The 27240-nt window shown below is 37.1% G+C and overlaps 1 protein-coding gene and 1 pseudogene across 5 annotated transcripts in view; one reads left to right on the forward strand and one right to left on the reverse strand.

The window, feature by feature from the left end:
* Window positions 1–18803, forward strand: part of SHQ1 (SHQ1, H/ACA ribonucleoprotein assembly factor) — a 111121-nt gene extending 92318 nt beyond the window's left edge. For all 5 annotated transcript variants that reach the window (XM_016148054.2, XM_016148064.2, XM_036218799.1 and 2 more), the window contains one exon: window positions 17499–18803. In XM_016148054.2, coding sequence (XP_016003540.2) covers window positions 17499–18045 — 547 coding nt within the window. In that variant the 3' untranslated portion in view covers window positions 18046–18803. The remainder of the gene's footprint in view (window positions 1–17498) is intronic.
* Window positions 18804–19065: 262 nt separating this feature from the next.
* Window positions 19066–19180, reverse strand: LOC118601871 (annotated as a pseudogene).
* Window positions 19181–27240: the final 8060 nt, after the last annotated feature.

Genomic DNA, 27240 nt, shown 5'->3' on the forward strand with positions numbered 1-27240 from the left:
TCTAACAGCCATCTAACTGGAGGTTTAAGTTGTACTGTATATTCCTACATTTAGTCAAATAATATTTTGAGCCACCTTTTCATTTTTATTTTGAGTAATCAGTAGTTTTCATAGGTAGTAAATTGGGTCTGATTGGGATATTTTGGCAACTCTTCAGTTCCAAGTATAGAAGAGTTTTTGCTTGTACATCTTGATAAAGTGAACATAGAATTTAAAAAAGATGTCCAACAAACTAGTTGATTCCTAATTTTTGAGAGTCATGGTTACTACCTTAAAATATGTAATAAATTGTAATTTCTATCTTGATAACACTCCTGGGAGACTTAATTTGCATAAATGTTTTGTGAAGGATTGGATCCCACGACATAGGAAAGATTCTCTAATGGTTCTACTGGCAAGCGTCATTTTCCGGTTTCTTGTTACATTTAATTAATAAACTCTTATTTCCAAGAGAGTTGTCACTGTTTTAGTGTGAGTCAGCACATACTGGGTCTGTGTGTCAGAGCTCTGGCCTTCTCTGAGATTGACCCTCTGACAGTAGACAGTTGCTTCCCTCTGAACATTGGTGATATATGGAGAGTCATCTGTATCTGCTTAGCTGATGTGGCTGAGGGAAGGATCAGACGGGGTCATGCATAGGAAAGCGATTCGAAGAGCCTCCTATCTGATGCCAGTATGAAGTATTAGCACTCAAGTTTGTGGTTTGTTCTATTGTCTTAGCTATGTCTAGGCCTCATTTTTGTCACAGGAAATCGGGGCTTTAGATTAGATCTGTGTGATCTAACTTTATACATGAGGCTATTTTAATTTAAATTAATTAAAATTAAATAAAATTTAAGATTCAATTTTTCAGTCAAGCTATTGACTTTTCAAGTACTCATTAGCCACACACATGGCTAGTGGATATCGTATGGGATGGCACAGACAAAAACCTTTCCCATCATTGTATAAAGCTCTACTGGACAATCATGGACTCAATTATCTGTCAGGTTTTTTTCCAGTCTGAGATTGTGTAGGCTTCAACAAGTGACATGCCCAGTCTTTAGAGAAAAATTAATTTTGTTTTTAATGCCACCCCCTACCACTCATGCCAGGAACTTGTATGTGCAGAGAATTCTTTATTCCTTGTTTTCCTGGTGGCTGAGCATGAGGCCTTCCTATGGCATCTTTTACGATCAGTTTCTTAGAAGAAATAAGTAAGTTGTAGAATGATACATTTGGGAGCCCTCAAATAGTTTTATATAGTTTATATTTGTAATATAAAATCCTGTCAAGCTAGAATTTTTCTCTTTAAACCTCAGTGTTTATTTTCAAAAGCGAGGTTGTCATTTTCCATGAACATGAGACAGCATAGGTTAGGTGTCAGGTCCAGGCGGTTATAGATATAAGAAGTAATTCTTTAGGCATGGATACATGATCTGGAGATTAGAAATAGTTACGTGGGAATTAACAGTCAGATTGCCTTTTAGGACTGGGAGCAGGGGGTGGATGTGAGTGTTGTACTAGATTTAATACACTGGAGATTCAAGCCAGGAAGAAATGAAATAGATAAAAGCAAGAATAAAGCTAGGTCCCATAGTTCAGGCTATTCAAATATATTTAGTCACTATGTCATATTTCAGTGAGGCTTTCTTGAAACACTTATAAAAAATTGAATATCTCTTGCCTCTAGCATTCCTGGGCCCCCTTTTCAGCATGGTGTTTTTCTGTAGCACTTATAATCTAGCACACTCTACATTTATTTAGTTTTTGTTTATTGTTTATCTCTTCCTTCATAGAAGTATAAGATCTGTGAACACTAAAATTCTTATCTGTTTTATTCAGTGCTTGGGCACATAGTACTTATAATAAATATTTATTGAATGAATGAATGAATATTGCAGATCTGTATTGTTTCAGTGAGATCTGGAGGTAGCGGTTACTTGTAGGAGGCTAGTGGCATAGATAGAGGTAAGGGAGTAATGGGTAGAGGTAATAGGAAGGCAGGCAAGGACTGAGATCTTAATGCGCAGAAGGGGGATTGGGGCAGGCATCTGAACCCTGGACTCAGGAGAGAGCTCCATAGAAGTTGAAGATTTTGCACTAGGATCAAGTTGGCCTAGAAGAAAGGCAAAGGGGAGAACTCTTGAGTCAAAGGACCAGTAGAGTAGGGCTTCTTGCACCTTATTTGCCTGGACCCAAGATTGGTCAGTGGGTATGTGAGAGAGGGCTGAGCAGAGTCAGGCTATCATTTATAGAATGTGTGAAATGATAGCAAATGCTTAGCCCTCAAGAGTTGACCCAAGGTTGGGAGAGAACCTCACACCACTCCCATCTCTCTTAGGTATTTGATCAGATTGAAAGTCACTGATACTGAGAACTGGAAAAGCGTAAGGTGGTAATAATCATCACTTTAACATAGTCACAACTGCCTGGAGCAGTGTTTCTCAGAATTCATTGTGCATACAGATCCTCTGGGGGGCTTGTTAACATGTGATACTGATTCTGGGATCTGGGGTAGGGACCAGGACTTTGCAGTTCTAAGTTGTGGATGATGATGCTACTGTTGGTTGAGAGACTACACTTGAAGTAGCAAGGCTTTAGTAAAGAGAGAAATTAAATATTAATTATTGATATCAGTTGCCTTTAAAAATATTTTTAAATCCCCCTTGGGTTAGGCACTGCCATTTAAGGATGTTCTGAGAAGGACACAAATAAAAAAATCAGGATGAAAGAGGAGAAATTATGACAGACACTGCAGAAATAGAAAGGGCCATACAAGAATACTATGAAAAAGTATATAACACCAAATTTAATAACCTAGAAGAAATGGACCAGTGCTTAGAAAGATGCAACCTTCCTAGACTGAATCAAGAACTTGAAAATCTAAATAAACTCATGAGCAGTAAGGAAATTGAAACAATCATCAGAAACCTCCCAAAAAGTAAAAGTCGAGGACCAGATGGCTTCACCAGTGAGTTCTACCAAATATTCAAAGAAGATTTAATATCTTCCTCATACTCATGTAAAAAATCAAAGAGAAGGCAATAATTCCTAACTCATTTTTTGAGACCAATATTACCCTGATACCAAAACCTGGTAAAGGAAACACAAAAAAAGAAAACTATAGACCAATATCTCTCATGAACACAGATGCAAAAATCCTAAACAAGATACTAATGAACCAAATACAACAGCATATTAAAAAGATTATATGCCACGATCAAGTGGGCTTCATTCCAGGGGCACAGGGATGGTTCAACATACGCAAATTGATTCATGTGATACACCACATAAACAAATTAAAAAATGAGAATCATACGATCATATCAATAGATGTAGAAATAGCCTTTGAGAAGATACAACATCCTTTTATGAACAAAACACTTAACAAAATCGGTATAGAAAAGAAAGTACCTTAACATAATAAAGGCCATATATGACAAACCCTCAGCCAACATTATAGTTAATGGTGAAAAACTAAAAACTTTCTCTGTAAATTCAGGAACAAGGCAAGGCTGCCCACTCTCTCCACTGTTATTCAGTATAACATTGGAGGTCCTATCGAGTGCAGTCAGTCAAGGGAAAGATATAAAAGGCACCCACATAGGAAATGAAGAAATCAAACTGTCACTGTTTGCAGATGACATGATTCTCTATATAGAAAACTCTAAAGACTACACAAGAATGCTGCTTGAAACAATAAGCAAATACAGTAAATTTTCTGAAAACAAAATATATGAAGGCTTAAAAATCCATAGCGTTCCTATACTCTAGTAATGAATAATCAGAAAAAGAAATGGAAAAAATAATTTATTTTGCAATTGTAACAAAAAGAATAAAATATCTAGGAATAAATTTAATGAAACATGTGAAGGACCTATATAATGAAAACTATAAGACCCTATTAAAAGAAATCGTAGAAGATACAAAGAAATGGAAAGATATTCTGTGTTCTCGGATTGGAAGAATCCACATTCCCTAAAACATTATACAGATTTAATGCAATCCCCATCAAAATCCCATCAGCATTTTTTAAAGAAATAGAACAAAAAATCATCAGATTTCTGTGGAAGCACAAAAGACCCCAAATTGCCAAAGCCATTCTGAGAAAAAAGAACGAGGCTGGAGGCATCACTCTCCCACTTCAAATTATACTGTAAAGCGATAGTAATCAAAACGGCATGGTATTGACAACAAAACAGACACACAGACCAGTGGAACAGAATTGAGTCCAGAAGTAAACCCATGTTTATATGGGCAAATAATTTTCAACAAGAGAACCAGAAACATATGGTGGAGAAAGGAAAGCCTCTTCAATAAATGGTGCTGGGAAAACGGGAAAGCCACCTGTAAAAGAATGAAACTAGACTGTTGTCTATCACTACACACCAAAATTAACTCAAAATGGATTAAGGACCTGGATATAAGACCTGAAACAATAAATTGCAAAGAAGAAAACAGAACTAAACTCATGGACCTTGAACTTAAAGAGAAATTTATGAATTTGACCTCAAAGGCAAGGGAAGTGAGAACAAAAATGAATAAGACCATGTTAAACTAAAAAGCTTCTGCATAGCAAAAGAAACCATCAACAAGGTAAAGAGGCAACCATCCAATTGGGAACATATATTTGCAAGCAACGCCTTTGATAAGGGCCTAATATCCAAAATATACAAAGAACTCATACAATTCAGTAACAACAAAAAAACAATCCAATTAAAATATGGGCAGAGGACCTGAACAGACACTTTTCCCAAGAAGACATACAAATGGCCAACAAACATATGAAAAGATGCTCAACATTGCTATTAGGTTAATGCAAATCAGAATCACAATGTGATATTATCTTACACCTGTTAGAATAGCTATAATCAACTGGACAAGTAATAACAAATGTTCGAGAGGATGTGGAGAAAAAGGAACCTCATACACCGCTGGTGGGACTGCAGATTGGTATAGCTACTATGGAAAACAGTATGGAGTTTCCTCAAAAAACTAAGACTTGATCTACCATATGATCCAACAATCCCTCTACTGGGTATTTACCCCAAAGACTTAAAAACTCATATCCAAAAAGATATTTGCACACCAATGTTCACAGCAGCATTATTCACAGTGGCCAGGACATGGAAGCAATTGAAGTGTCCTATGATAGATGATTGGCTAGAGAATCTGCGGTAGATATATACAATGGAATATTACTCAGCCATAAGATGTGAAATACTGCCATTTGCGACAACATAGTTGGACCTCGAAATAATCATGCTAAGCGAAATAAGCCAGACAGCAAAAGTTGAAAATCACATGATATCACTTATATGTAGGATATAAACCTAAAAGCAACAAACAAACATGACAAACAAACAGACTTATGGACATGCAAAATAGACTAGTGTTTATCAGAAGGTGGGGGGTGGGAAAGGTAGATGCGGTGAAAGGGATCAAATATGCGGTGAAAGAAAGAAATCTATGGGCAGTAAATACACAATGCAATATATATGGCTCATTGTTGAATTGTACACTTGAAATATATTGGATTTCATTAACCAGTGTCACCATAATAAAAATAATTAATTAATTTTAAAAAATATATTTAAAAAAGGATGTTCTGATAGGCAGATGCTTTTCACTTTGGTTTAAATAGTTTTTGAGATAACCTTAAGAAAATTAGCCTTTTTCAAATTTGATTCTCTATAGTTGAACGCTTGTCAGCGCCATCATTAAGTCTGGCTTTCAATTGCATGGCTTCCTAAGGTAGTTGTTTAATGCTCCAAGTCTAAGCGGACTTTTATGTCAATTCCTCACATGTGAGAAGTGGTTATGCCCAGTAGGATACGGTACGTATGTGCTGAGCCACAGATCAAACTGGTCTTATCAAGGATCTAGATCAGGGTTAGGAGAAGTCAGTTCTTGGGGTGCTGCGGAAAAGCTGACAGTGCCTGACTTATTCCAGAGGCTCACCATGCTTTTAAAAAAATTATCGTTCTGGAAGATTTTGAGGGGACAAAAGGAGGATCCTAAGCCATGGACATTTTGGAATTTGTTTTCTGATAGTCAAGGCCTCTTGTAAATAGATGATCTTATGTGCATCTCTCCTTCCTGCCACATTCCAAGATAGAATATTTAGTCCTTGTAGAATGCAGTCTTTTCTGTAGTCTGAGGATGTAGCTATGGACCAGATGGTGCTGTTGGCCTTGTACTATGATTCCACGGTTCTCACATCACTAAAACCTTCTTCCCACTTTTCTCTCTTAGACAGAAGTTCATGGGTCTTAAGAAAGTGTCAGTTTAGATTACTACTTTTTATAGGAAACCTTTTCCACCCTCTTTCCTTTTTTCCCCACCATTCTAAACCTGAAATGGCTGCCCATCCTCTGTGGTCTCATGGCCAGTACCGAATTACAGTCAGTTCTCATTATTTGTAGTAGTTATGTTCTCTAAAGTTTCTGCAAACATTGAATTAGCAAATTTTGGACCACTACTCCTAGGGGAAATATAGAGTTAGGTTCCTGTGAGCCTCTGGGCACATTTTCATCAATCAATACATATCTTTGTTCTATTAGTATTTCTGTTTAAAGACACCTTATTTAGTATATATTATTGATTCATTAACAGTGAACTCACAGCCAACAGCATTATAACTCATGCGTGAACAAAGCCAATCGAACACAAGTATTTTCTCCATACATTCTAGCCTCTGTGTACTTAAGAACATTAGCAATTCAGCGTTAAGCTTGGGGGCCATTTTAAACAGTGAAATCATCAACAAAAATTCCCCAAATGAAAAAAAACATGGCACTAAATTGACCATGAAAGGACACTTTTCTACATTATGACAACTGAAAGAAGAAGACAGAGTCATCTTATTAGACCTTAGCTGGGAACGTGCACATTGGACGACTACAGACTTTTGCCACTCTGCGAATGACCACAGAAACACTGAGTTTTGATTTTGAAGTTACAAGTAAATTTTGGCAAGTAGGCAAATTTACAAATATGTAATTCACAAATAATGAGTATTAACTGCACCGTACAGACAAACTTAACATTGATATATAGGGACCAGTACGCTGGAGGCAAAAAAGAAAAATATATATATATTTTTGCTTCCAAGAATTTGATATTTGAAATTTCAAGAAAAGCATTGAAGTAGTCAATCTGGGCATAATTAGGACTTTAGTGGACTTCTTGCTCTCATTTTAAGGTGCAAAGTGATCTTCATATCAAATTATATGAGGCAAGTAGACTACCTCCTCAGAGCCCACAACAAAGCCCCTGAGCTGGATGTGCCCAAGAGTACCTTATGCTGGTCCCTGTCATGGACTTACTTTACTGTAATTTGATCGTTGGTTCTTTGGTCAGCACACACACACTGAGATGATCTGATCTCCAGATCAGAGGCTGTTTATATTCACTTTTATACCTACCAAACCTGGCACATAGTAGGTACTCAAATATTTGTCAAAAGTCTGACCTTGCATCTGAGCACTTGATTTATAAGGCAGCGGCTCAATCTAATTACTTCTGGTCTTGTCCATAATTCGGAACCAGAAAATTTTGAAAGCGAAAGTATTTTCAGAACAATTGGCAAGAAAACCTGACTGACCTAAACTCATCTTTTGACATGAGGCTATTTTCACTCTTCATTTACTACACTTGGAATGACTACATTTTGCTACTGAAATATTAGTTTATTTGATTATAGGTTGCTGCTGGGAGTGTTAGTTAATGTATATATAATGTTATATATTCAGAGTTACCTTTCTGAAATGCAAAACAAATAAAACCATGGGAATTTTGAAACCCTTTTAGGTTGAAGTGTTTCAGATAAGGTATTGCTGCTGACCTGAAGTAGAATTTAGGAATTTTTTGTAGATATTTTATTTGAGGAAATTGACAATTTACTTAGGAGTGAATTAGCCAGAGGCATAAATGGACATAACCTTTGGCTGATGAGAGGAAAATAAAATAACATAATCTGCTGGCATAACTCCTGAGGGAACAGCATGTAAAGTCCCAGGGTAAGTCTAAAGCATGCTGAGAATAGTTCTTTTTGTAAGTCGGAAGCTTAGATAATAAAAATGAGTTGATTAATGACTTCATCATAAGTATAAAAAATATTTGAGTCTTTACTGTTAATCCACACGTGCATATATCAGTGGGTGAAGTATATTAGAAAAGGTGACCCCCTGAATTTCAAAATTTGAACAGTGCAACTGTAATTTTCAAATCAACTATCATTTCACAGATAAAACATACCCTTTATTAAAAAAAAAAGGTCAAAATCAAAGCAAAAGAATCCTAAATGACTGAGGTCAGCCTGATGCAGGAAAGGGCAAATTTCCCTGAGTTGGGGGGAGACCGAGTCCCACACTGAGTGAAGAAGGGGGTCCTTTAGCAGAGAGCATGGAAAGAACTCAACATACTCACCAAAGTTAGAGTCAAAAGGAAAGTTTGTTAGAAGAGGAATAACACTCCACAGATAGAGGGAGGTCTCCTCTCAGAGGCAGAGAGTGAGAGGGACAGTAAGAGAGACAGGGGCAGACACAGTAAAGGCACTGAGAGAGACCCAGAGACAGAGACAATAGAGCTGATGAGGACGATTAGAGTGAGTAAAAGGCACTGAGAGGGACACTTTGAGGAAAATATTTGTATAAATGGTACAAAGACATCTGAAGGCTCATTTTCAGGTTTTTGATAAGAAAGACGAAGTATTTATTAGAGGCTTAGAAACAGTATTAAAAAGAAAAATAATAGAAATTTTTATTTTATACTTAGTTAAGAAAGTACTAAGATTGGTCTGTAGATCAGATAGATGTCTTAGGGGGGTGGAGAATGCCTTTCAAAATAATATTTGAAATGACCTACAGACAGTGCTTTAAGCAATATCTTAGGATTAACCTTCATAGTAGTGAACTATCTACTTCTGCAAAGAACAACTTTCTGTTTATGGTATGCACACTGGAAGAGATGACTAATTGATCTTTCTCTAGACATATTTTGAGATTCTTTTTATGTTTGGTAAGACATGCCATCCATGCCTTTTAAAAGAAATTCAAGATGAGGAGTATTAGAAATCCTGATAGTTTTCCCAGAGGAAATTGGAGCTGTCCCTGTGATCCTGTGCACCGTTAAGACATATTCCCAGTCTCTCTGGCTTCATCTCCTATTTTAGAGCAAATGTTCAGAAGCCTGAAACTTTTTCAGGATTCATATTTGTTGGTTTTGGGGTTTTTGTTTGTTTGTTTGTTTGTTTGTTTGTTTAAAGCTAATCTTTTTTGATGTATGCACAGATTATAAGTACACCAAGTAATGAATTCTGATAAAGTGAAACACTTGTGTAACTACTACCAAATCAAGAACTACACTTTAGAGGCTCCCTAGAAGCCCCTTTATGCACTCTCATGTCTATCACCATCTACCGATTTTGCCTGTTTGAGCACTTTGTACAACTGAAGTAATACAGTGCATACTTTTTGTGTGTGGCTTCATTCATTCATGTTATTTTTGTGAGGATTCTAAGTCATTATTAATTTTTGAAAGTCTCTTTGGGGCACTTAAAAAAAAAATCTACCAGCAGATTGACCTGTTATTGTGCAGTGCAAATAAATTGCAAATTGAGCAAAAGATCAAGGATTTCATGAAGGCAGTGGAAGTAATATGGGAGCTGTAGTTCAACCACACACACAAATACTGACAATGAGGCTTGAAGATGTGGGATTAGTTAATAGTTAAAGGAGAAAACTCTACAGTAATAGTGACATTAGTGGCAATCTTTAGTTTGAATATCAAAGGATTGACTTGTATATCACATGATTGAAGCCCTTGAGAAAACTGATGATGCTATGGTTGGTTATTTGCAAAAATTCCTTTAAAATTCTGCTATAAAAGACCAACCTGTAGTGATGATGTCATATGATGCCTGCCATAACATAATTTTGTTAGAAGAGTCACAATTACAAATATAATTAATATTTGGTTTATTCTTTGCTCATCTTCAGAATTAGCTCGTAGCTGCAATTATAACCTGCATATTAACATTGTAAAATATTTCATAAACTTATTTGTGTAGTTTGTAGTTGTGTTTCAAGGTAAAATCTTAACCTTTTTAAAAATCACTGTTTATTATTAAAATTTTGTTTCTACCTTACGGTCTTAATTATCCTTCATTTTTGAGCATCTCCACTATCTTTTTATTTCAGCTGCGGGGCTTTTACTACGTTGAAGAGTTTCCCCTCAAAATTTGTGTGCATCTCAGAATCTCCAAATGTGACTTTATTTGGAAATAAGGTTGTTGTAGAAGTCATTAATTGTTAAGATGAGTAGGATGGCCCCTTAATCTAGTACGACCGGTGTCCTTATAAGGAGAGGGGAAGAGACGCAGAGACACATCCAGAGGGAAGATGGCCTTATGAGGAAACAAACACAGAGAGAGAACACTGTCGTCAGAGGCAAAGCTTGCTGGATTGTTGGCAGCACCATAATTTAAGAGAAGGGCACGAGTCAGATTCTTCCCTCAGAGCCCTCAGAAAGAACTCTGTCAGCACCTTGTTTTTTGACTTCTAGCCTCAAGACCTGTGAGGGTAACTTTCTGTTGCTTTAAGCCACCATTTTGTGGTAGTTTGTTATGGCAGGCCTAAGAAACAGATGTAGGTATTGTGAGTACAGTGCTGCTATAACAAATACCTAAAAACATGGGAGTGGCTTTGGAATTGGGTAATGGGTAGAGGCTGGAAGAGTTTGGGGGTACATGATAAAAGAATACTAGATTGCCTTAAAGAGACTTTTGGTAGAAATATGGACATTAAAGGTAACTCTAGTGAGGGCTCAGAAAGAAGTAAGGAGAGCTACAGAAAAAGCTTCTGTTGTCTTAGAAAAAATATAGATTATTACAGACAGACTGGTGCTAGAAATAGGAATGTTAGAGGTGCTTTTCATGAGGTCCAAGATGGAATTGAGGAATGTATTTTTGGAAACTGGAGAAAAAGTGATCCTTGTTACAAAGTAGCAGAGAACTTGGCTGAATTATGCTCTGACATTCAGTGGTGGAAAGTAGAACTTATAAGTGAAGAACTTGACATTTAGCTAAATTTCTAAACAAAGAGTGAAAAGTGCAGCCTGCTTTCTCCTCGTTGCTTATAGTAGAATACAAAAAGGGAAAGATAAGTTGAGGAAGGAATTGTTAAGCAAAAATGAACCAGCACTTGATGATTTGGAGAATTTTCAGCCTATCCAGATAGTATGCTCTAAAAACAGGGCCTAGGATGTGGCTGGACAGGCTTTGGCTAAAGAGCATTTGACTTATGGATCCACTCCACCTTCTTAGCACACGTCAGGAGTAGAGGTGGAGTCATTTAGAACGGACCTGTGGAGAACCCTTATGTCTAGTGGTGTGGATCCCCACAACATCTACCTAAAATCAACAAGGTTTTTGAAAATGTCATACCAGCAGAAACTCTGTTAGCCTAGACCAAAACAAAACAAAACAAACAACAATAACAAGAACAACCAAAAAATAAAACAGATGGGAAGAAATGAAGGAAGAATAACTCCAAGGACAGAATCGTGGATACAGAAGTCAGAGTGAGTGGACAGTGGACAGAGTATTGAGCCACAGAGGGTTACTCTCGGGCCTCAGAAACTAATGAAATTTGAGCTATTATGTTGTGACCTTGCATTGGACTAGTAACCTCTTCATCCTTTCTATTTTCTCCCTTCTGAAATGGGAAAGTCTGTTCTATGCCTGTCCTGCCATTGTATTTTAGAAACAGGTAACTCATTGTTTAGTTTCACAGGTCCGTGGAAGGAGACATTCCAGGATGGAACATACCCAGAGTCTCTCTTAAACCTAATTTAGATGCGATTTTGGACATAGAGTCGCTATTGGAATAGTTGAGACTTTGGGGGATGTTGAGATGGGGCAAATGTATATATTGCATATGGGACAGACATGAACTAGGGGCGGGCCAAAAAGATAGGCTGTAATGGGTTGGATAGTGTCAACCCAAAATCCAAGTCTTTCCCAGAACTTCAAGATGTGACCTTATTTGGAAATAGGGTTGTAGAGGTCATTAATTCATAAATTCATTCTGGAGTAGAATGGTCTCTTAATCCAGTATGACTGGTGTCCTTATAAGGCAAGAAGAAGAGACAGACACATACTGAAGGAAGATAGCCATGTAAAGGAATAGATGCACAGAGAAAACACCATGTCATGACAGAGGCAAAGCTTAGAACAATGTGTCTTCAAGTCAGGGAACACCAAAGATTGCTGGAAACACCAGAAACTAAGAAAAGGGCATGGAACAGATTCTCCTTTGAGAGCCCTCAGAAAGAACCAACCCTGTTAGCATCTTGATTTTGGACTTCTAGCCTCCAGAACTCTAAGAGAATAAATTACTATTGCTTTAAGCCACCAGTTTGTGGTAGTTTGTTATGGCAGCCATAGGAAACTAATATGGGGAGTTTTTAGAAAATTATTCTGCTGATTAATGGACTAAATGTTATTTTTCATAGCCTAGGCCCACAGAATAGTATTGTCAAGTTGGAAATAAGGTGAAAAGTTATTCCATTGGCCCAAACTTAATATGGCTTAAATAACTCATGTTACAGTATTTTCTATATTAAATTAGCAGTTTCTTGTTCAAAGAGATTGATTGTTTCTATTAATGACTGAGCTGGAAATGGTTTTTACTATTATGGAATAATAACACAATTCTGTGTTCATCTGTGCATCAATTGGTATTTGCTTTTCATGGCAACTTTCAGAGAGAGTTTCACTAGCAGCTTCTACTTAAAGCTAATTAATGTATTACCTTTTAGACCAGGCTACAATATAAATATGTTTTTGGACAGGGAATTTTGAAGTTTGGAACTGTTTCTTTTCAATAAAGAGGAATTCTGATTATATGTCATTTTCAATTCCCTTTAAAAAGAAAGTTGATGTGCTGTTTGTCCCCAGATAGAATCTGAGAGAGAGAGAGAGAGAGAGAGAGAGAGAGAGAGAGAGAGAGAGAGAGAGAGAGAGAATGAGAATGTGTGTGTCCTTTGAAACTAAAAGGCCACGTCAGTGTATTCCATCATCCAGTTATGAAATATTTCTTGAATTGCCTCACTGGTATCCTGTGCTACATTATCAGTTGTTGGCTCTAGTGTGAGTTTGTCATGGCTGGCAGGTTGGCAGCTTTGGGCAGAGGAAATGAAACCTAGTCAGTTACTACAAGATTTATAGTAGACCTGCTATTGCAGGAAGTGGTGAAAAGTTGATTGATAGTTTGAGACAAAACTCTACAGCAAGAAACAGGATGTATGCTTTCTATTTATACACAATTTTTTTTTTCCCCTACATTTCAGTGCTCCTTTTGCACTTTGTCTTGGCTGTTTCATAAGGCCATGGGTCCTTTTTTTTCCTTTCCCCAAACTTGGCCACCAAATATAAAACAAATGGGGAAATTTTATATAAGTTCAGCCATGGTAAAGGCATGTACTTTCAGCTCTTCCTCTTTTATGGTAGTTTTATCTGCTGTAATTTGTCAGAAAGCAGTCTTTAATTAATTGTTTTTCTAAATAGGATATTATTTCACATATACAAAGAAAATGGAAGTTTTTTAAAAGTTACATAGTACGATTACATTTTCCAAAACTTTAAGAAAAACCTGTTTTGAGTGTAATTTTATTAAAGTATGATAACAGGTTTCAATTGTCATATTTTATTTTAAATGCTAAATCTCTTTAGTTGGTAATAAATACATTCTTAACAGATATGTTCTTCACTTAGATATAAAATATATACTGTAAGTCCAACTAGTAACTCAGTTTCTGTATTCATTGAGATATATCAGAATGTACCTGATTTTTCTAAGCATTGTGGTTAACTAATAATGTCATTTGACTGGGCTTTTTGACATGAACTAACCTGGTCTGAGCGTGACAGCGAAAAACCACTAACTGCGATAAATGAGGTGCTTTCTGAAATGGAAAGGCCATTACAGAGGCAGACTCTAGAATTTACAAGGAGTGGCAGACTTAGAACCAACTCTAATTGTACCAGCAGTTGAAAGAACAAAAAGGCTACTTTTTCATGGCCTACTTTTTTTTCTCCAAAGAAATATTTTTCTTTTTTATGAACAGTGATTGCTAAATTATCTGTGTAAAATAGTTGAATAGAAACAAACCCAGCTTTCGTTTCTTATATTATTAGGTCACATTCTACACCAATAATATTTTGAAATTTGTAATTACTTTTTATCCTAGCATTCTTTAGGGGGAGAGTTCAGAATGCTTCTTCTGTAAACTTAATGTTATGTCAGATCTTTAATATTAATTTAGGAAACTAGCCACTTTGAGGATTAAATGTAGAATATAAGAAATAGAGATGAATCAGCATGGTGAAGAATCAAAAATCAGCATTATTTATTTTTTACATATTTATATAGATGGGTCACTTTAAACATAATGTAATGTTAAAAGTGAGAAACAGATTTTTTCCTCAAAGATTAAAATTCACATCAGCTGGTAATAGGCACAAGTTCCTGTTTTGGTCTCACAGTTCATCCTTGCTACTTTCCTGTCCGTTGGAGTTGACACTTTTTAGTCCCACCATATGTAGGGTATGCTTTATGAAAAGAGCCAGGATTATAGGTGACGGACTTTGAAATTCCAAACTTATACTGTTATAAATGATAGATATAACATTTTTATAGTAGACAAAAACAGATCAAAATAGTTTTTAACTTGAATTGACATATCTACTGTAGTATTAACTAATATGCACTAAAATAATTTAAATTTTTTCTTTCTTTTCCAAACTAAAATTAAAGCTTAGGTATATACACTTTGTTTAAGATTGCTAAGCTAAAGATATTAGTAATAGCTTCTTTGGAGAATTCTGGGCCTTGTGTAAGTCAGAACTTGGTCATTTGGAAGATGTGGAATAGAGCTCAATTGGGAAAGAGTGAAGAATGTGGTCTTAAGAAGTGAAACTTTTTAGAGTCTGGATATTCTTGGAAAGCCCTCGGGTGAAGTAAGAAGAGCACTAGAGCTCTGAGGCATCAGTTACTGTCTTGACTGCCCCTTGTTAGCTGGGTGAACTGCAGCAGGTTTCTTAATGCCTCCAAGCTTCCATTTTGTCATCTGTAATGGAGATAAAAAAAAATGAAACTGATTTATGGGGTTGCCGTTAGAAACAAGTACAATGACATTCGTCATGGCTATTTAAGATATGAGATGTATGGCAACAAAAGTAAAAGCTTTTATGTAAAATTTGTATTTCTAATATTATAATTTGGTAAGAGGCATTATCTTCTTCCCCAAGTTCATTGCTCTTTATCTCTTAAAGCTGTGTGTTACAACGCAGAGAGGATCTCCTTCAGTGAGAAAGATGGCAGTGAACTGGTTCCTAGGCTGACAGAGCCTTGAGGCAGAGATGTTTTAAACTAGTCTACTAGCTCTGACTAAATCCTTTACCAATGGTAGTCAAGGTTTCAAAATATATGGTAGATATCATCTACAACTATCTTGAACGTAAGATGATATATCGTAACAATCTTATTCCATAATTAATCTTTTAAAGATGTCTCAAACTGACCACAGTTTATCCAGAGTGTATAGTCCTTTGGTGAATCATTGACTCCAGCTGATCTCATCTTAGTTTTCCTCTTTACCCTATCCACTTTTCCTTTCCTAAGCTCAGGAAATTGCAGCACTGAAATTCAGGTTTTCCCTGCTTAAGAGAAAATAGCCCATCAGTGATTGCTGTTACCCTTGTCCCATTCACTCCATTACTTCCTACCTACCCTTGTACACTGACTGCAGTGGAGCTTCCATATCCTGATTACACTTGTGGAGAGGCAGTGTGTAGGAGTGGGGAGTAGCATGTTTGTGCAAAGGCATGATGCTAAATATTTTGAGGCAAAAGGGTCTTAGGTATATGTAAGCACTGAGATGAAAATTACCATCTTTATTCAGGAGTTACCATTGCAGCATCCATTCACTGGGGCTCTATTGAAATAAACCTCATTCTCCCAATATGGGATGGACCATACTTTTACGAATGAGTTTATCTTGTGAACTCACCCTTATCTAGTTTGTCTGAAAGCCACTAAATGTTTTGTGCACTCATTTAATCTTTGAAGTTAGTGAAACATAGAAGCCATGATAGCATGTTGACCACTTTCATTCACTGCTGCTTTTTTCCAGTTGCCACATCAGATTTTCCTCTATAGAATAGGAAAGACAGATTTTGGAAACTGTAATATAATATACTTTATGTTGCTTCTTTCAAAAACAAAATAACTAAATACATTCAAGGTAATGAAAAAGTTTATTCAATATAACGTAATGTTACAAATTTAGAAAAATATCTTCCGAAATAACATGAAATGGTTTTCTGATAAAAATAAAAAGCACTGTATGCTGCTCTCTAATATTGCTTTTTTTTCCCCCTTTTTTGTACATTTAAAACTCTTGAATAGGTGTTACATTCACATAGGTTTAAAAATAAACAATGTATGGGTTAGCCCATGGAGTGCTTTATTCCTTATGCAGCTGTAGGCTGTTCCTATGTTTGGATATGTCTTAAGTTTTCAATTGGTCTCATATTATATTGATGGAAATTTGATCGTTTCCCATTTTGAGGTATTAAAAACAATGTGATAGTAAAAAAAAAAAAAAAAACAAAACAAAACTTGGGCCTGTATTTAATTTCCAGATGTAGTATTACTGGGTCAAGGGTATGTACATTTTCAGTTTTGAAAGTTTTTGTCAAATGCTCCTTCATATGGGGTTGTATCTATTTAATCTCTCATCACCAGTGTATGAAGCCTCCTTTTCCCCCACAGTCTTACTAGCAGTATTATCAAATGTTTGGATTTTTGCCAATTTGATAAATGTAAAATATATCTCGGTATGACTTCAATTTGTATTTCTCTTATTTTACTGAAGTTGGATATCCTTTCATATACTTAAGAGGCATTTGTATTTCCTTTTGTGCGAATTGTATGCTTGCATCTTTTGCCATTTTTTGATGGGTTGTTATATCCACTTTTAAGAAGTTCGTTAGGGAAATTAGGCCTTGCTCTGTGATAGGAGTTGCACATGTTTTTCTCAATTTTGCCTTAGCCTTTTGACTTATGATGGTGCTTTTTTTTTTTTTTTTTTTTTTTTTTTGCCCTATAGAAGTTGTTGTTTTTTATTAGTTGAATTTATCAGTCTCTGCTTTTTGTTTGTGGCTTCTGGATTTTGAGTCATGGGAAGGCCTTCCTCATTGTAGGATCATAAAGGAAATCTCCTACACTTCTTTGTAATACTTTACTAGTTTCATTTTATATATATATATATATATATATATATATATTATATATATATATTTATATCTTTTATCTGTTTGGGGATTTATCCTGGTGTGTCATGTAAAGTATGGACCCAACTTTATTTTATATTTCTTTAAGCTGTGCACCTTGTTGCCCCCAGGGCAATTAATAAATAGTCCTAATATTTTTCTTAAAATGTTTTTTAAGGTCCAAAAAGTTGGCAGCTCTTGCAGAAGCCTTAAAGGAAGTATCCCTGACAAAAGCCCAGCTGGGATTAGAACTGGAAGAACTGGAAGCAGCGGCACTTCTCGTCCAAGAGGAAGAAACTGCATTAATAGCAGCCCATTCCAGTTCCAGGCAGCAGACACCTTCCACCAGTTCTGAGGCAAGCGATTTGGAGGAATCAGACAGCCCCACATCATCTGAGACTGAAGACTCAGATTCAGAACAAGAAGAGCTCAAAGATAGTGAATCCAAGATAGTCAATTCTTTGCGAGGTCCCTTTCTAGAGGAAAGCAGTGCCCTGCTTGTTGATGATGGTGGGGTGTGCAGAAAGTCGGCCATCCTGAGGTCTGGTGTTAGTCAGGGAAAGCCACTTGTCTCTTCTTTGGCTCTTGGAGGGTCTGGGCCTCTGATAGAGGAGCTTGGAGAACAACTGAAGACTGTAGTTCAGATTTCCGAACCTGAGGGCTCTGTTGCTGGAAATCACGGCAGTGTACAGGATCGAGACAGCTGGCATTCCCCAAATGATTGACTCTGGTTTTGTTCATTGAGAATTATCTTCAGATTTGGTTTTATTTACTGAATGAGGATTCATCATTTTTACTTTGTACTTGTTCTCAGTGTGTATAGCATTGCTTTTCAGTGAGGTAATGTCCATACCTCTGTTTCCTTGTTGCAACTTTAAAAATAAAGTGCTAAAGTACTATTACCAAAGTGTAATTTACATTTTAAGATGAAAACAGTAGTTCTGCCAGAATCTCTAGAATGCAGAGCTCATTAATATTTTTAATAGCTTTACCAAGGTGTATATGACTTATAATAAACTGCTCATGTTTAAAGTATGATGTAATAAGAATTGATGTAGATATATGCACCAAAGTAAATCATCACTACAATCAAGATACTGTACTTACTGTCATCTCCAACTGCCCTCATGCCCTTTGTTACCCCTCTCCCACTGTCCATTGCCACATGCCACCTACCGGCATTCTCCAGGCAAGCCTTGATTTGCTCTCGGTTACTGTACATTAGTTTGCATTTCCTGGAACTTAGTATTGAATCATGTAATATGTACTCTTTTTTATCAGGCTTAGTTCACTCAGTAAATTATTTTGAGATTCATTGATGTAGTATATATCAAGAGGGTGTGTTTTTTTTTTTAATTTTTTGCCCACATTCCTGAGTAATATTTCAGTGTATAGATTTATCCATTTACCTACTGATAAACATGTAGATTGTTTCCATCTTTTAGCTGTTACAAATAAAGCTATTATGAATATTTGTGTGCAAGCTTTCGTGTGGACATATGCTTTTATTTCTTTTAGGTAAATATCTAGGAGTGGAATGATTAAGCTATTGTGGTAGGTATATGTTTAACAGTTTAAAAACACTGCCAAACTGTTTTTCCAAAGTGGCTATACCATTTCATATTCCCACCAGTATGAGAGTTCTAGTTCTTTAACATTCCTTTTTTTTAAGCCGAGGCGACCCTTGGTTGACCTCACAGATTGCAAGGACCTTGTAGCTTACAATCCCTTATTTTTATTTTTTATGTCTACAGCACCTGGTCTTCCTAGGTGGTCTCCCATCCAAGTAGTAATCAGGCCCAACCCTGCTTAGATTCCGAGATCAGACGGGATTGGGCTTGTTCAGGGTGGCATGTAGTTCTTTAACCTTCTTAGCATCACTGGGTATGATTAGTTTTTAAAATTTTTATCATTTTAATAGGTGTGAAGTTGTTTTAATTTGCATTTTTATGACTTACAGTGCTGAGCATCTTTTCATATGCATATTTGTCATCCATATATCTTCCCGTTTTTTAAAAATCTGAGTTGCTTGTTTTCTTATTTTTGAGTTTGGAGAATTCTTTATAAATTCTGGATACAAGTTCTCAGTATGAGTGATCTTTACATGTCTTGTAATCTTTGAGTGGATGCCAGACATTTTGAATTTTATCTCGTTGGGTATTAGATAGTATTCTTATGTTCTTTAGCTTTGTTTTGGGATGCCAGTAAGTAACTTGGAAATAGTTTGGTCTTTGTGTATCTTGCTTTTGTAAGTTATTAGGCAGGGCTGGAAGAGTGCTCAGTCTAAAATGAACGGTTTTACAGTATAAGGAAAGATTTTCCCATGCCCCATGAATTATGAGTTTTCCAGTCTGGCTGATGGAAATAGGTGTCTGTGTGAGTGCTGAGCTCTGTTCCCTCTAATTCTTTCCAATGGTTATTTCCCTAGCCTCATGTATATGCTCTCATTAGTAGGTACTCTCTTGAATACTAGAGGGAGACCCTGTTCAGATATCTGGGGTTCTCTGCAGCTCTGTCCTCTCAGGTACTCTGTTCTACAAACTCTTGCTGCTTTGGTCTTCCCAAGCCCTCAACTCTGTCTGCTGAACTCTGGAGTCCACTGAGTTCTGCCTGGGTTGTCTCTGTGCAGCCTGGACAGTCTTTCAAAGTAGTAGGAGAGGTGACATATGGCTCACCATGTTTATTTTCCATTCCACAGAATCACTTTCTTTTTTTTAATTTATTTTATTTTTCAAATACAGTTGAAATACAATATTATATTACTTTCAAGTATACAAAGTATCCTTTGTTACAGCCTTTGTTTTAAAGTCTGTTTTGTCTGATATAGGTATTGCTACCTCAGCTTTTTAAAAAGTTTCCATTTGCATGAAGTACGTTTTTCCATCTCTTTATTTTCAGTCTGTGTGTGTCTTTTGGTCTGAAGTGGGGCTCTTATAGGCAGCATATTTATGGGTCTTGTTTTCTTATCTATTCAGCTACCCTGGGTCTTTTGGTTGGAGCATTTAATCCATTTACATTTCAAGTAATTGTTGCTAGATAGGTGATAATTGCCATTTTATTATTCTATTTTTGGTGCTTTTTCCTTCTTCTTAAACCATTTCCCATTTTCCCTGAAAACACTCACCAGTGGCACTTATGGCGGCAGCATTTACCCCAAGATAACTTACGAATTATAGTCCTAACCTTACCCCAAAGTTTGCCATGAAATATCTTGCTTTTATTATTATTATTTTCACATCACTCTAGTATATCAATAGTTTTGGAAATGAATGACATCATTCTATTTATAGCATTATGTTTTTAGTAGTGGCATTTCCATTTACAAAATATAGTAATTCTCAATCACTGAAAATGTCAAATTCTAGAAAATATAGCATTCCTATGCGTAATGTTAACGTTGTTCTCAGTTGTTAGCCAAAGATGAATCCAATTTATATATACATTTCTGTTACATTAGCATTAGAGACAAGTTCTTTTTAGAAATAACTTCAAGAACAGTTTTTGTATTTTCACATTGAAAACTAGTCAGATTTGCTTCAGCCTTAGAGCATATTTATATAAATTAAATTACGCTGACAGCGAGCTGCACTTTTTTTCCTAAATGGGAAATGGGTTAAAGAAGTCCCTTTAACATTTCTTGTCATACTGGTTTGGTGGTGACAAACACCTTCACCTTTTTCTTTTTGGAGAAGCTCTTTATCTGTTCTTCCATTCTACGTGATAGTCTCTCTGGGTAGAGTAATCTTGGGTGTAGGTCCTTGTTTTTCACTACTTTGAATATTTTGTGGCCGTCCCTTCTGGCCTGTAAAGTTTCTGTTGAGAAATCAGCTGACAGTCTTATGGGAGCTCCCTTGTAGGTAACTAGATATTTTTCTCTTGCTGCTTTTAAGATTCTCGCTTTGCCTTTAACCTTTAGCATTTTAATGATGATGTGTCTTGATGTGATCCTCTTTGGGTTCATCTTGTTTGGGGCTCTCTGTGCTTCCTGGGATTTTATGTCTGTTTCCTTCACCAGGTTATGTAAGTTTTCCATCATTATTTCCTCAAATAGGTTTTTCAGTTCTTTGCTCACTCTTTTGCTCTCCATTTGTCTGTCTCTCTTCTCCTTTGGGTTACCCTTATTATGCAAAAGTTGGAATGCTTGATTATCGTCTTAGAGACTCCTTAAACTATTTTCATTTATTTTTTTTTTACTTCTTTTTTTCTTGTTGCTGTTCTGATTGGGTGTTTTCCACTGCCTTGTCTTCCAAATTGCTGACTCAGCCCTCTGCTCCATCTAATCTACTGTTGATTTCCTCTAATGTATTCTTCATTTTAGTTATTGTATTCTTCATTTCTAACTGGTTATTTTTTATCTTCATTTTTATGTTTTCTAGCTCTTTGTTAAAGTTTTCACTGAGTTCATCTATTCTTCCCCTAAGTTCATTGAGCATCCTTATAACCAGTGTTTTGAATTCTGCATCTGGTAGACTTTTTGTCTCCATTTTGTTTAGGTCTTCCCTCCTTCCCCCCCCCCCCACCCCGGAGTTTTGTTCTGTTCTTTCATTTGGGACATATTTCTTTGTCTTTCCATTTTGGCTGCCTCCCTCTGTTTGTTTCTATGTATTAGGTAGGGCTGCTTTCTCTTCAAGTCTTGAAACAGTAGCCTTATGACTATAGTAGGTGTCCTGTGGGCCCAGTGGCACAGTCTCCTTGGTCAGCTGACCTGGGTGTATTGGGTATGTCCCTCGTGTGGGTTTTGTGTGCCCTCTTGTTGTAGTTGAGCATTGATTACTGTTGGCACACCAATGGAAGGGATTGACCCTCAGGCTGATTGGTTATGAGTAATGGTCTTGACTACAGCAGAGGCACTATTTTGAAGGGGCTGAGCTGACGAAGCATATTTAGCTTTAGCAGGGCTCAGTTGTCTGCCAAGTCTGCCCTTTGGGTGTGTCATTTGTAGAAGTTGTTGGGTGGTGCTTTGCTGTGGTCCGAAGCTGGCCACTGGGTGTGTTGGTTCTGGGGCCTCTTAGGGAGGGGCTCTGTTAAAGGGCAAGGTCAGCTGCTGCCGGTGCCTGGCTTGGGGCCACCTAGTATGAGCTACAAAGTAATCTGCAGATGGTTGCCACTTGTGCTGGGCTTGGAGGTTCCTGGGAGAAACTAAGCTGTAAACAGAAACTAGCTTCCACTAGTCCCAAGTTTGGGGCCACTTAGCAAATGGTACGATGCTTGCTGAGCCCAGATGCTGCTCGTTTGTGGTTTGTGAACCTTTGAGAGATTTTAGGACAGTCCCCAGCAGGAGTGAAGATAAACCGTTTGTATGGAAAACTCACTGGAAGCCTATTATTTGGGTGAGGCTGGGTCTCAGGAAATCACAGGGTGGGGCAAACCTTATTAGCCAGGTTGAAGACTCAGACTGCATGCTGTGTGATGGGAGGGCTCAACAAATGCACAATAGCAACTACCTAGACAGAGCTGCCCTTCCAGCCCTCACCCTGAATGAAGCCTAACAATTCAGTTCATCCCTATATGTCCCTTGTGCCTTTTGAGCTGCTGCCTCTGGACTGGAGCTCAGAGGGAGTAAGTTCATGTGCTGGCCCTTGAAGAGGACACCTTGGACTCCAAGAGCCCTGTCTTACCTGAAAGGAATCCCCACTTATTTTCACAGTCAGATGTAGGATTCCTCTTCTCTTCACTGAAGCCCTGGGCTAGGGAACCTGGTGTGGAACTTAGACCTCTTCCTTGCTCCTCAGAAGAGACCTCAGCAGCTGAGATATCCCTTCTGAGTTTTAACCGCCACACTGTGGGTATGGGGTCTGCTTGTTTCATGTCTCTGCCACACCTATCAGTTTTGATGTGGCTTCTTCTGTACATCCGTAGTTATCGGACTGGTGTTCAGCTAGTCTTCAGGCGGTTCTCAATGATGGTTATTCTATAGTGTAGTTGTAATTTCTATGAGGTCATGTGAGGAGGTGAGCACAACCAACATCACTGTCTTTCATTGCCTGATGTCCAATGTCTTGAAAACCATTGTTTCATGTGTTATTTCTGTTTTTCTGTTTTGGTTATGTCAGATGGAAGAATAAATCTGGTCCCTATTCATCTTGATTGGAGGTGTGTCTGTTAATATTTTAAATGTGAATTTTCTTACTTAAGTGTCAGCTCCTAGGGAGCGTGATCATCAGTGCCCATATTCTCAGCACTCCATAAATATTTGTTGAATGAATGAACAAATGAAATAAACTAATTTGCTTTGGGGAGGAAATGAAATAAAGTCTGATATGTATTAATTTCAGTAGTATTTTTATTTTAAGAAAGAGCATGATTTCTTTTACTTTAGGTTTATATAGGTGAGAGTATTTGTATTTTCAATATAAATTCCTGCTTGTGTTAACAGGATATTTGGGGTGACCTTGCCATTTGACATGCATGTTAACTCTGAGCACTATAACGGCTTTTTCAGAATCTGTTCAAGACTTTTTTTTGGGGAGTGTCAAAATTTCTTTAACCATGGACAATGCATTTCGCCTCAGTAGCACATCACCTGAAGCTAGTTTGAAAACACATTATTTGGTAGTCCTTTCATTTACTTCTACTAACATCAAGTTGAGCAAACCCATTCTTATCTAAAAGGTTAAAGCCATGGTAGTTCTTCTTTCCATCAACTTTTGTCCTTACTTAGGAATCTACACAGGATGTACATCAGTAAGACTTGTCTTACTGTTATTCCCTTCCTCAGAGAATAAGCAAACACGATCCTTCCTGGACATACTCGAAGTAAAGGAGCTAATTAAAGAACTCTTCATGAGTATTAAAGACAACGTGAGTGAGTGCCTTAATTTTAGACTCCTATGTCTGCAGCATTTCTTTTACCCTCTCTTCACAGAGGGTTAAAGCTTTGTTATATTACATTACTCTTTGCTTAAAATGGGTTAAGAACTCTAAAGCACATCTATAACTCAAAACCAGTCCAAAGATGCTGCCTTTTATTTTTTTAAACTAGACAACCTGCCAGTTAACTCTAGGGATCTCCTATAACCATATGAATTAACCAAAAACTCGGTGATGGGAGAAAAAAATAAGTTGGGGAAAGAACAGAAGACGACACCTCAGTGACTGCCTAGCTACAGCTCAGTGGGAAGAACCAAGGCTTTGAGGTTGATGAAATGAAGAGTGAGTTCCAGAACTACAGCTTGGGTATGACCAGCCCACAGGGAGTATGCCAACCTCCAGTCTCTCCCTTCATCTTGAAAATGGGACTATAATTTTTTTCTTATTTATCTTATAGGGTGATGAGGCTGTAAGCTCAAAATACTTTATACACTGGAAAGTATTAAACCAATATAAGGGTTAATTATTATTGTCTGACTTCCCATAGCTGAACAGGGCTCTATTCAGTTACTTGACAACAGGCCTCTGGGGGAGCTAGCGCTGTGGAAGTGAGTCACACCTGTTAATCGCTTCAGAGACATGCTAGTTGTAAAAGTCTACACCGTTCAACAGGTTAGATAGAAATATTAATTACATCAGTAAATCACAGCACTGCCTCATCTTCTGGGTTTGCATTATCATTGACCTATTTTTTTAATTTCTGTCTCTCCTCTCCCATTAACCTTGAGGAATGATGTGGGGCCTTGCTGTGAGCATGATCAGTTTTAGGTGCAAGTAACTGTGTTGATATCTTTCATTGGCACAGGATTAATTTACAATGAGACAGAGCTGCTCCCTGCCACATTCTAAATTGGTCGAACAGCTGGGGGGGGGGGCAGTTTTCATACCTGCTAGTGAAAAATCCACTTTGGTTCTATGGTTCAAATTCTATTACCAAGAGTTGGGGGGAAGGAGAGAGAGGATCAAGTTTTCTTAGTCATAAAACTTGAAAAATCATTTTAAATCAGGCTCCTGGATTTCTATTTTGTTATAAAGAGACTTTTATTATATGTCGTGCAACTAGAATTGACCCATATAGTCAATGGTGACAAAGCAGACACTGCTAAAATAGAAATGAGTTGAAAACAATACGGGAAGAAAACTAATATATCAGAAAACTATTAAAAATATATCAGATCTTCAGAATATTTTAATTATAAAATCTTTAAAGATTCAGAAATCTTATATAAAATAATCTGTCATTGCGTGTTAATTGAGGTTAAACTTCATAAACACAAGTCTCTGCAACCGACTAGTCAGGCATCTCCATTAAAGCAAATCAAAGATTTCAAGTGTTTTCTTAACATCATACCATCTAAATTCCCTGATGGAATTTTCGTTGGTGATCTTCCCCCTTTCCTCCCCATTTTCCGAGTATGTTATATATATTATCAATCCATACCAAATGAAGGTAGCATTGATTTGACTTGATGTAAAGCAGTAAGTGATAAATACAGCTGGAAATTGATTCTTGCCTCATCATTGACTGGGGCACAGGCATCCGTAGTTGACACACTCTTGTCTCAAGGCTAGAGAAAACAAACATATACACATGTCAAACAAATAAATGACTTGCTGTTTTGAGCTCTCTGTGGAGGCCATTTGTTTCCTAGGTAAGGAAGACTGCTCTTTAAAATCATGAAAAGATAAGCTAGAGGAAAAGGAAGAATGTAGAATTGGATGCCTAAGCACTTGGAAAAAGCAAACAAAAGATTTCTCTCCAGAAAGAATTTTGCTATGTGGATCTTCTCTCCTTTCAACTCAAACATGCTGGAAGCAGTGATTCTGCCACACGAGCCTCAGTCCTAGTTGGGACCATGTGCTGAAGGCTCTTTCTCTGGTATTTTAAGTGTTCACCGTGGTATGCTGTTCTCTTTTAAGCTATTTCTAGGGAGACATTCCCCAACTGCTCTTGTTGGAGTGAGTATTCAGGGGAAGAAGCAGCAGGAATGGCTAAGTGACTTGAGAGTCCCACTAACAGTTGTCTGGCCTCAAGTTCCAGCAGTTTGACCCCAGCCCAGAAACCCCCCTGAAAAAACAGTAGTCCCATTGCAACCCAGTGCTTCTGGTGGAGATTTGTCCAGAGTACATAGTTAAATAATTACCGTGTTTATGTTTCCTGTACATGCTTTGTGTTTTCCTACCTCAGCATGTTTGTGTATTTATTTCTTTCTCTTTTTGTTAATTTACACAGCTTTACATTTCACCCATCGTCAAGGCCGCATCCAAATGCCACCTCCTCCAGGTCATCCTTCATTTTTTTCATGGGTGGAAATAGTTTCCCTCCTCAGAACTCCCACTGAATTAGGGACAGTTCCTGCTGGAAAAGCCTTGAATCCAAGGAAAGCCAAAGGGATTAGAGCGAGGAAGAGAGAGTCCTACCAGTCTGTTCCCTAGAGCAGTGGGTTCTAGAGTTCTATATTCAGACTTCTGTAAAATTAGAATGAATGAATGAATGAATGAATAAATAAATAAATAAATAAATAAATAACAACAAAAACAAGGGGTACAGAGGCCTGCTAGCAGGGCTGCCAGTGTTTATTTTTGCACATACATCTATACAGCTAATATTCTACTGAAACCATTCTTTCATAAAATCATGTTAACATAAAAAGCAAAAGGACATTTCAGAATAAAAGTCCCCTAAATTGAAAATATTTACCTTCAAGAAAAACACCTGAGAACAAGTTACCTTTTTGATGTCTTTATTCCTAGCCTTTCTGTATGTGTGTATGTATACGAATACATACACTTAAAAAAAATTATAGTCATACAGTACATAAATATCTCCTTTTTTCTCTTAACATGAAATCATGAATGTTTCCCCATGTCACTGAACAATTTCCCAAAATAGTACTCTTCACAGCTGCATTGATACAGGCTTATTTCAGTGGTAGAAATTACTCTCAAATGTAAACTGGATCAATCAGAATTGTCCTGTTGTGTAGCGTATTTGCCAAGCACGGATGCCTAGATTCTCTAGGTGCTTCTTCAGCAGCTCTTTCTCAGTT

The sequence above is a fragment of the Rousettus aegyptiacus genome, unplaced genomic scaffold (assembly GCF_014176215.1).
Source record: "Rousettus aegyptiacus isolate mRouAeg1 unplaced genomic scaffold, mRouAeg1.p scaffold_m13_p_4, whole genome shotgun sequence".
NCBI classification, from domain to species: domain Eukaryota; kingdom Metazoa; phylum Chordata; class Mammalia; order Chiroptera; family Pteropodidae; genus Rousettus; species Rousettus aegyptiacus.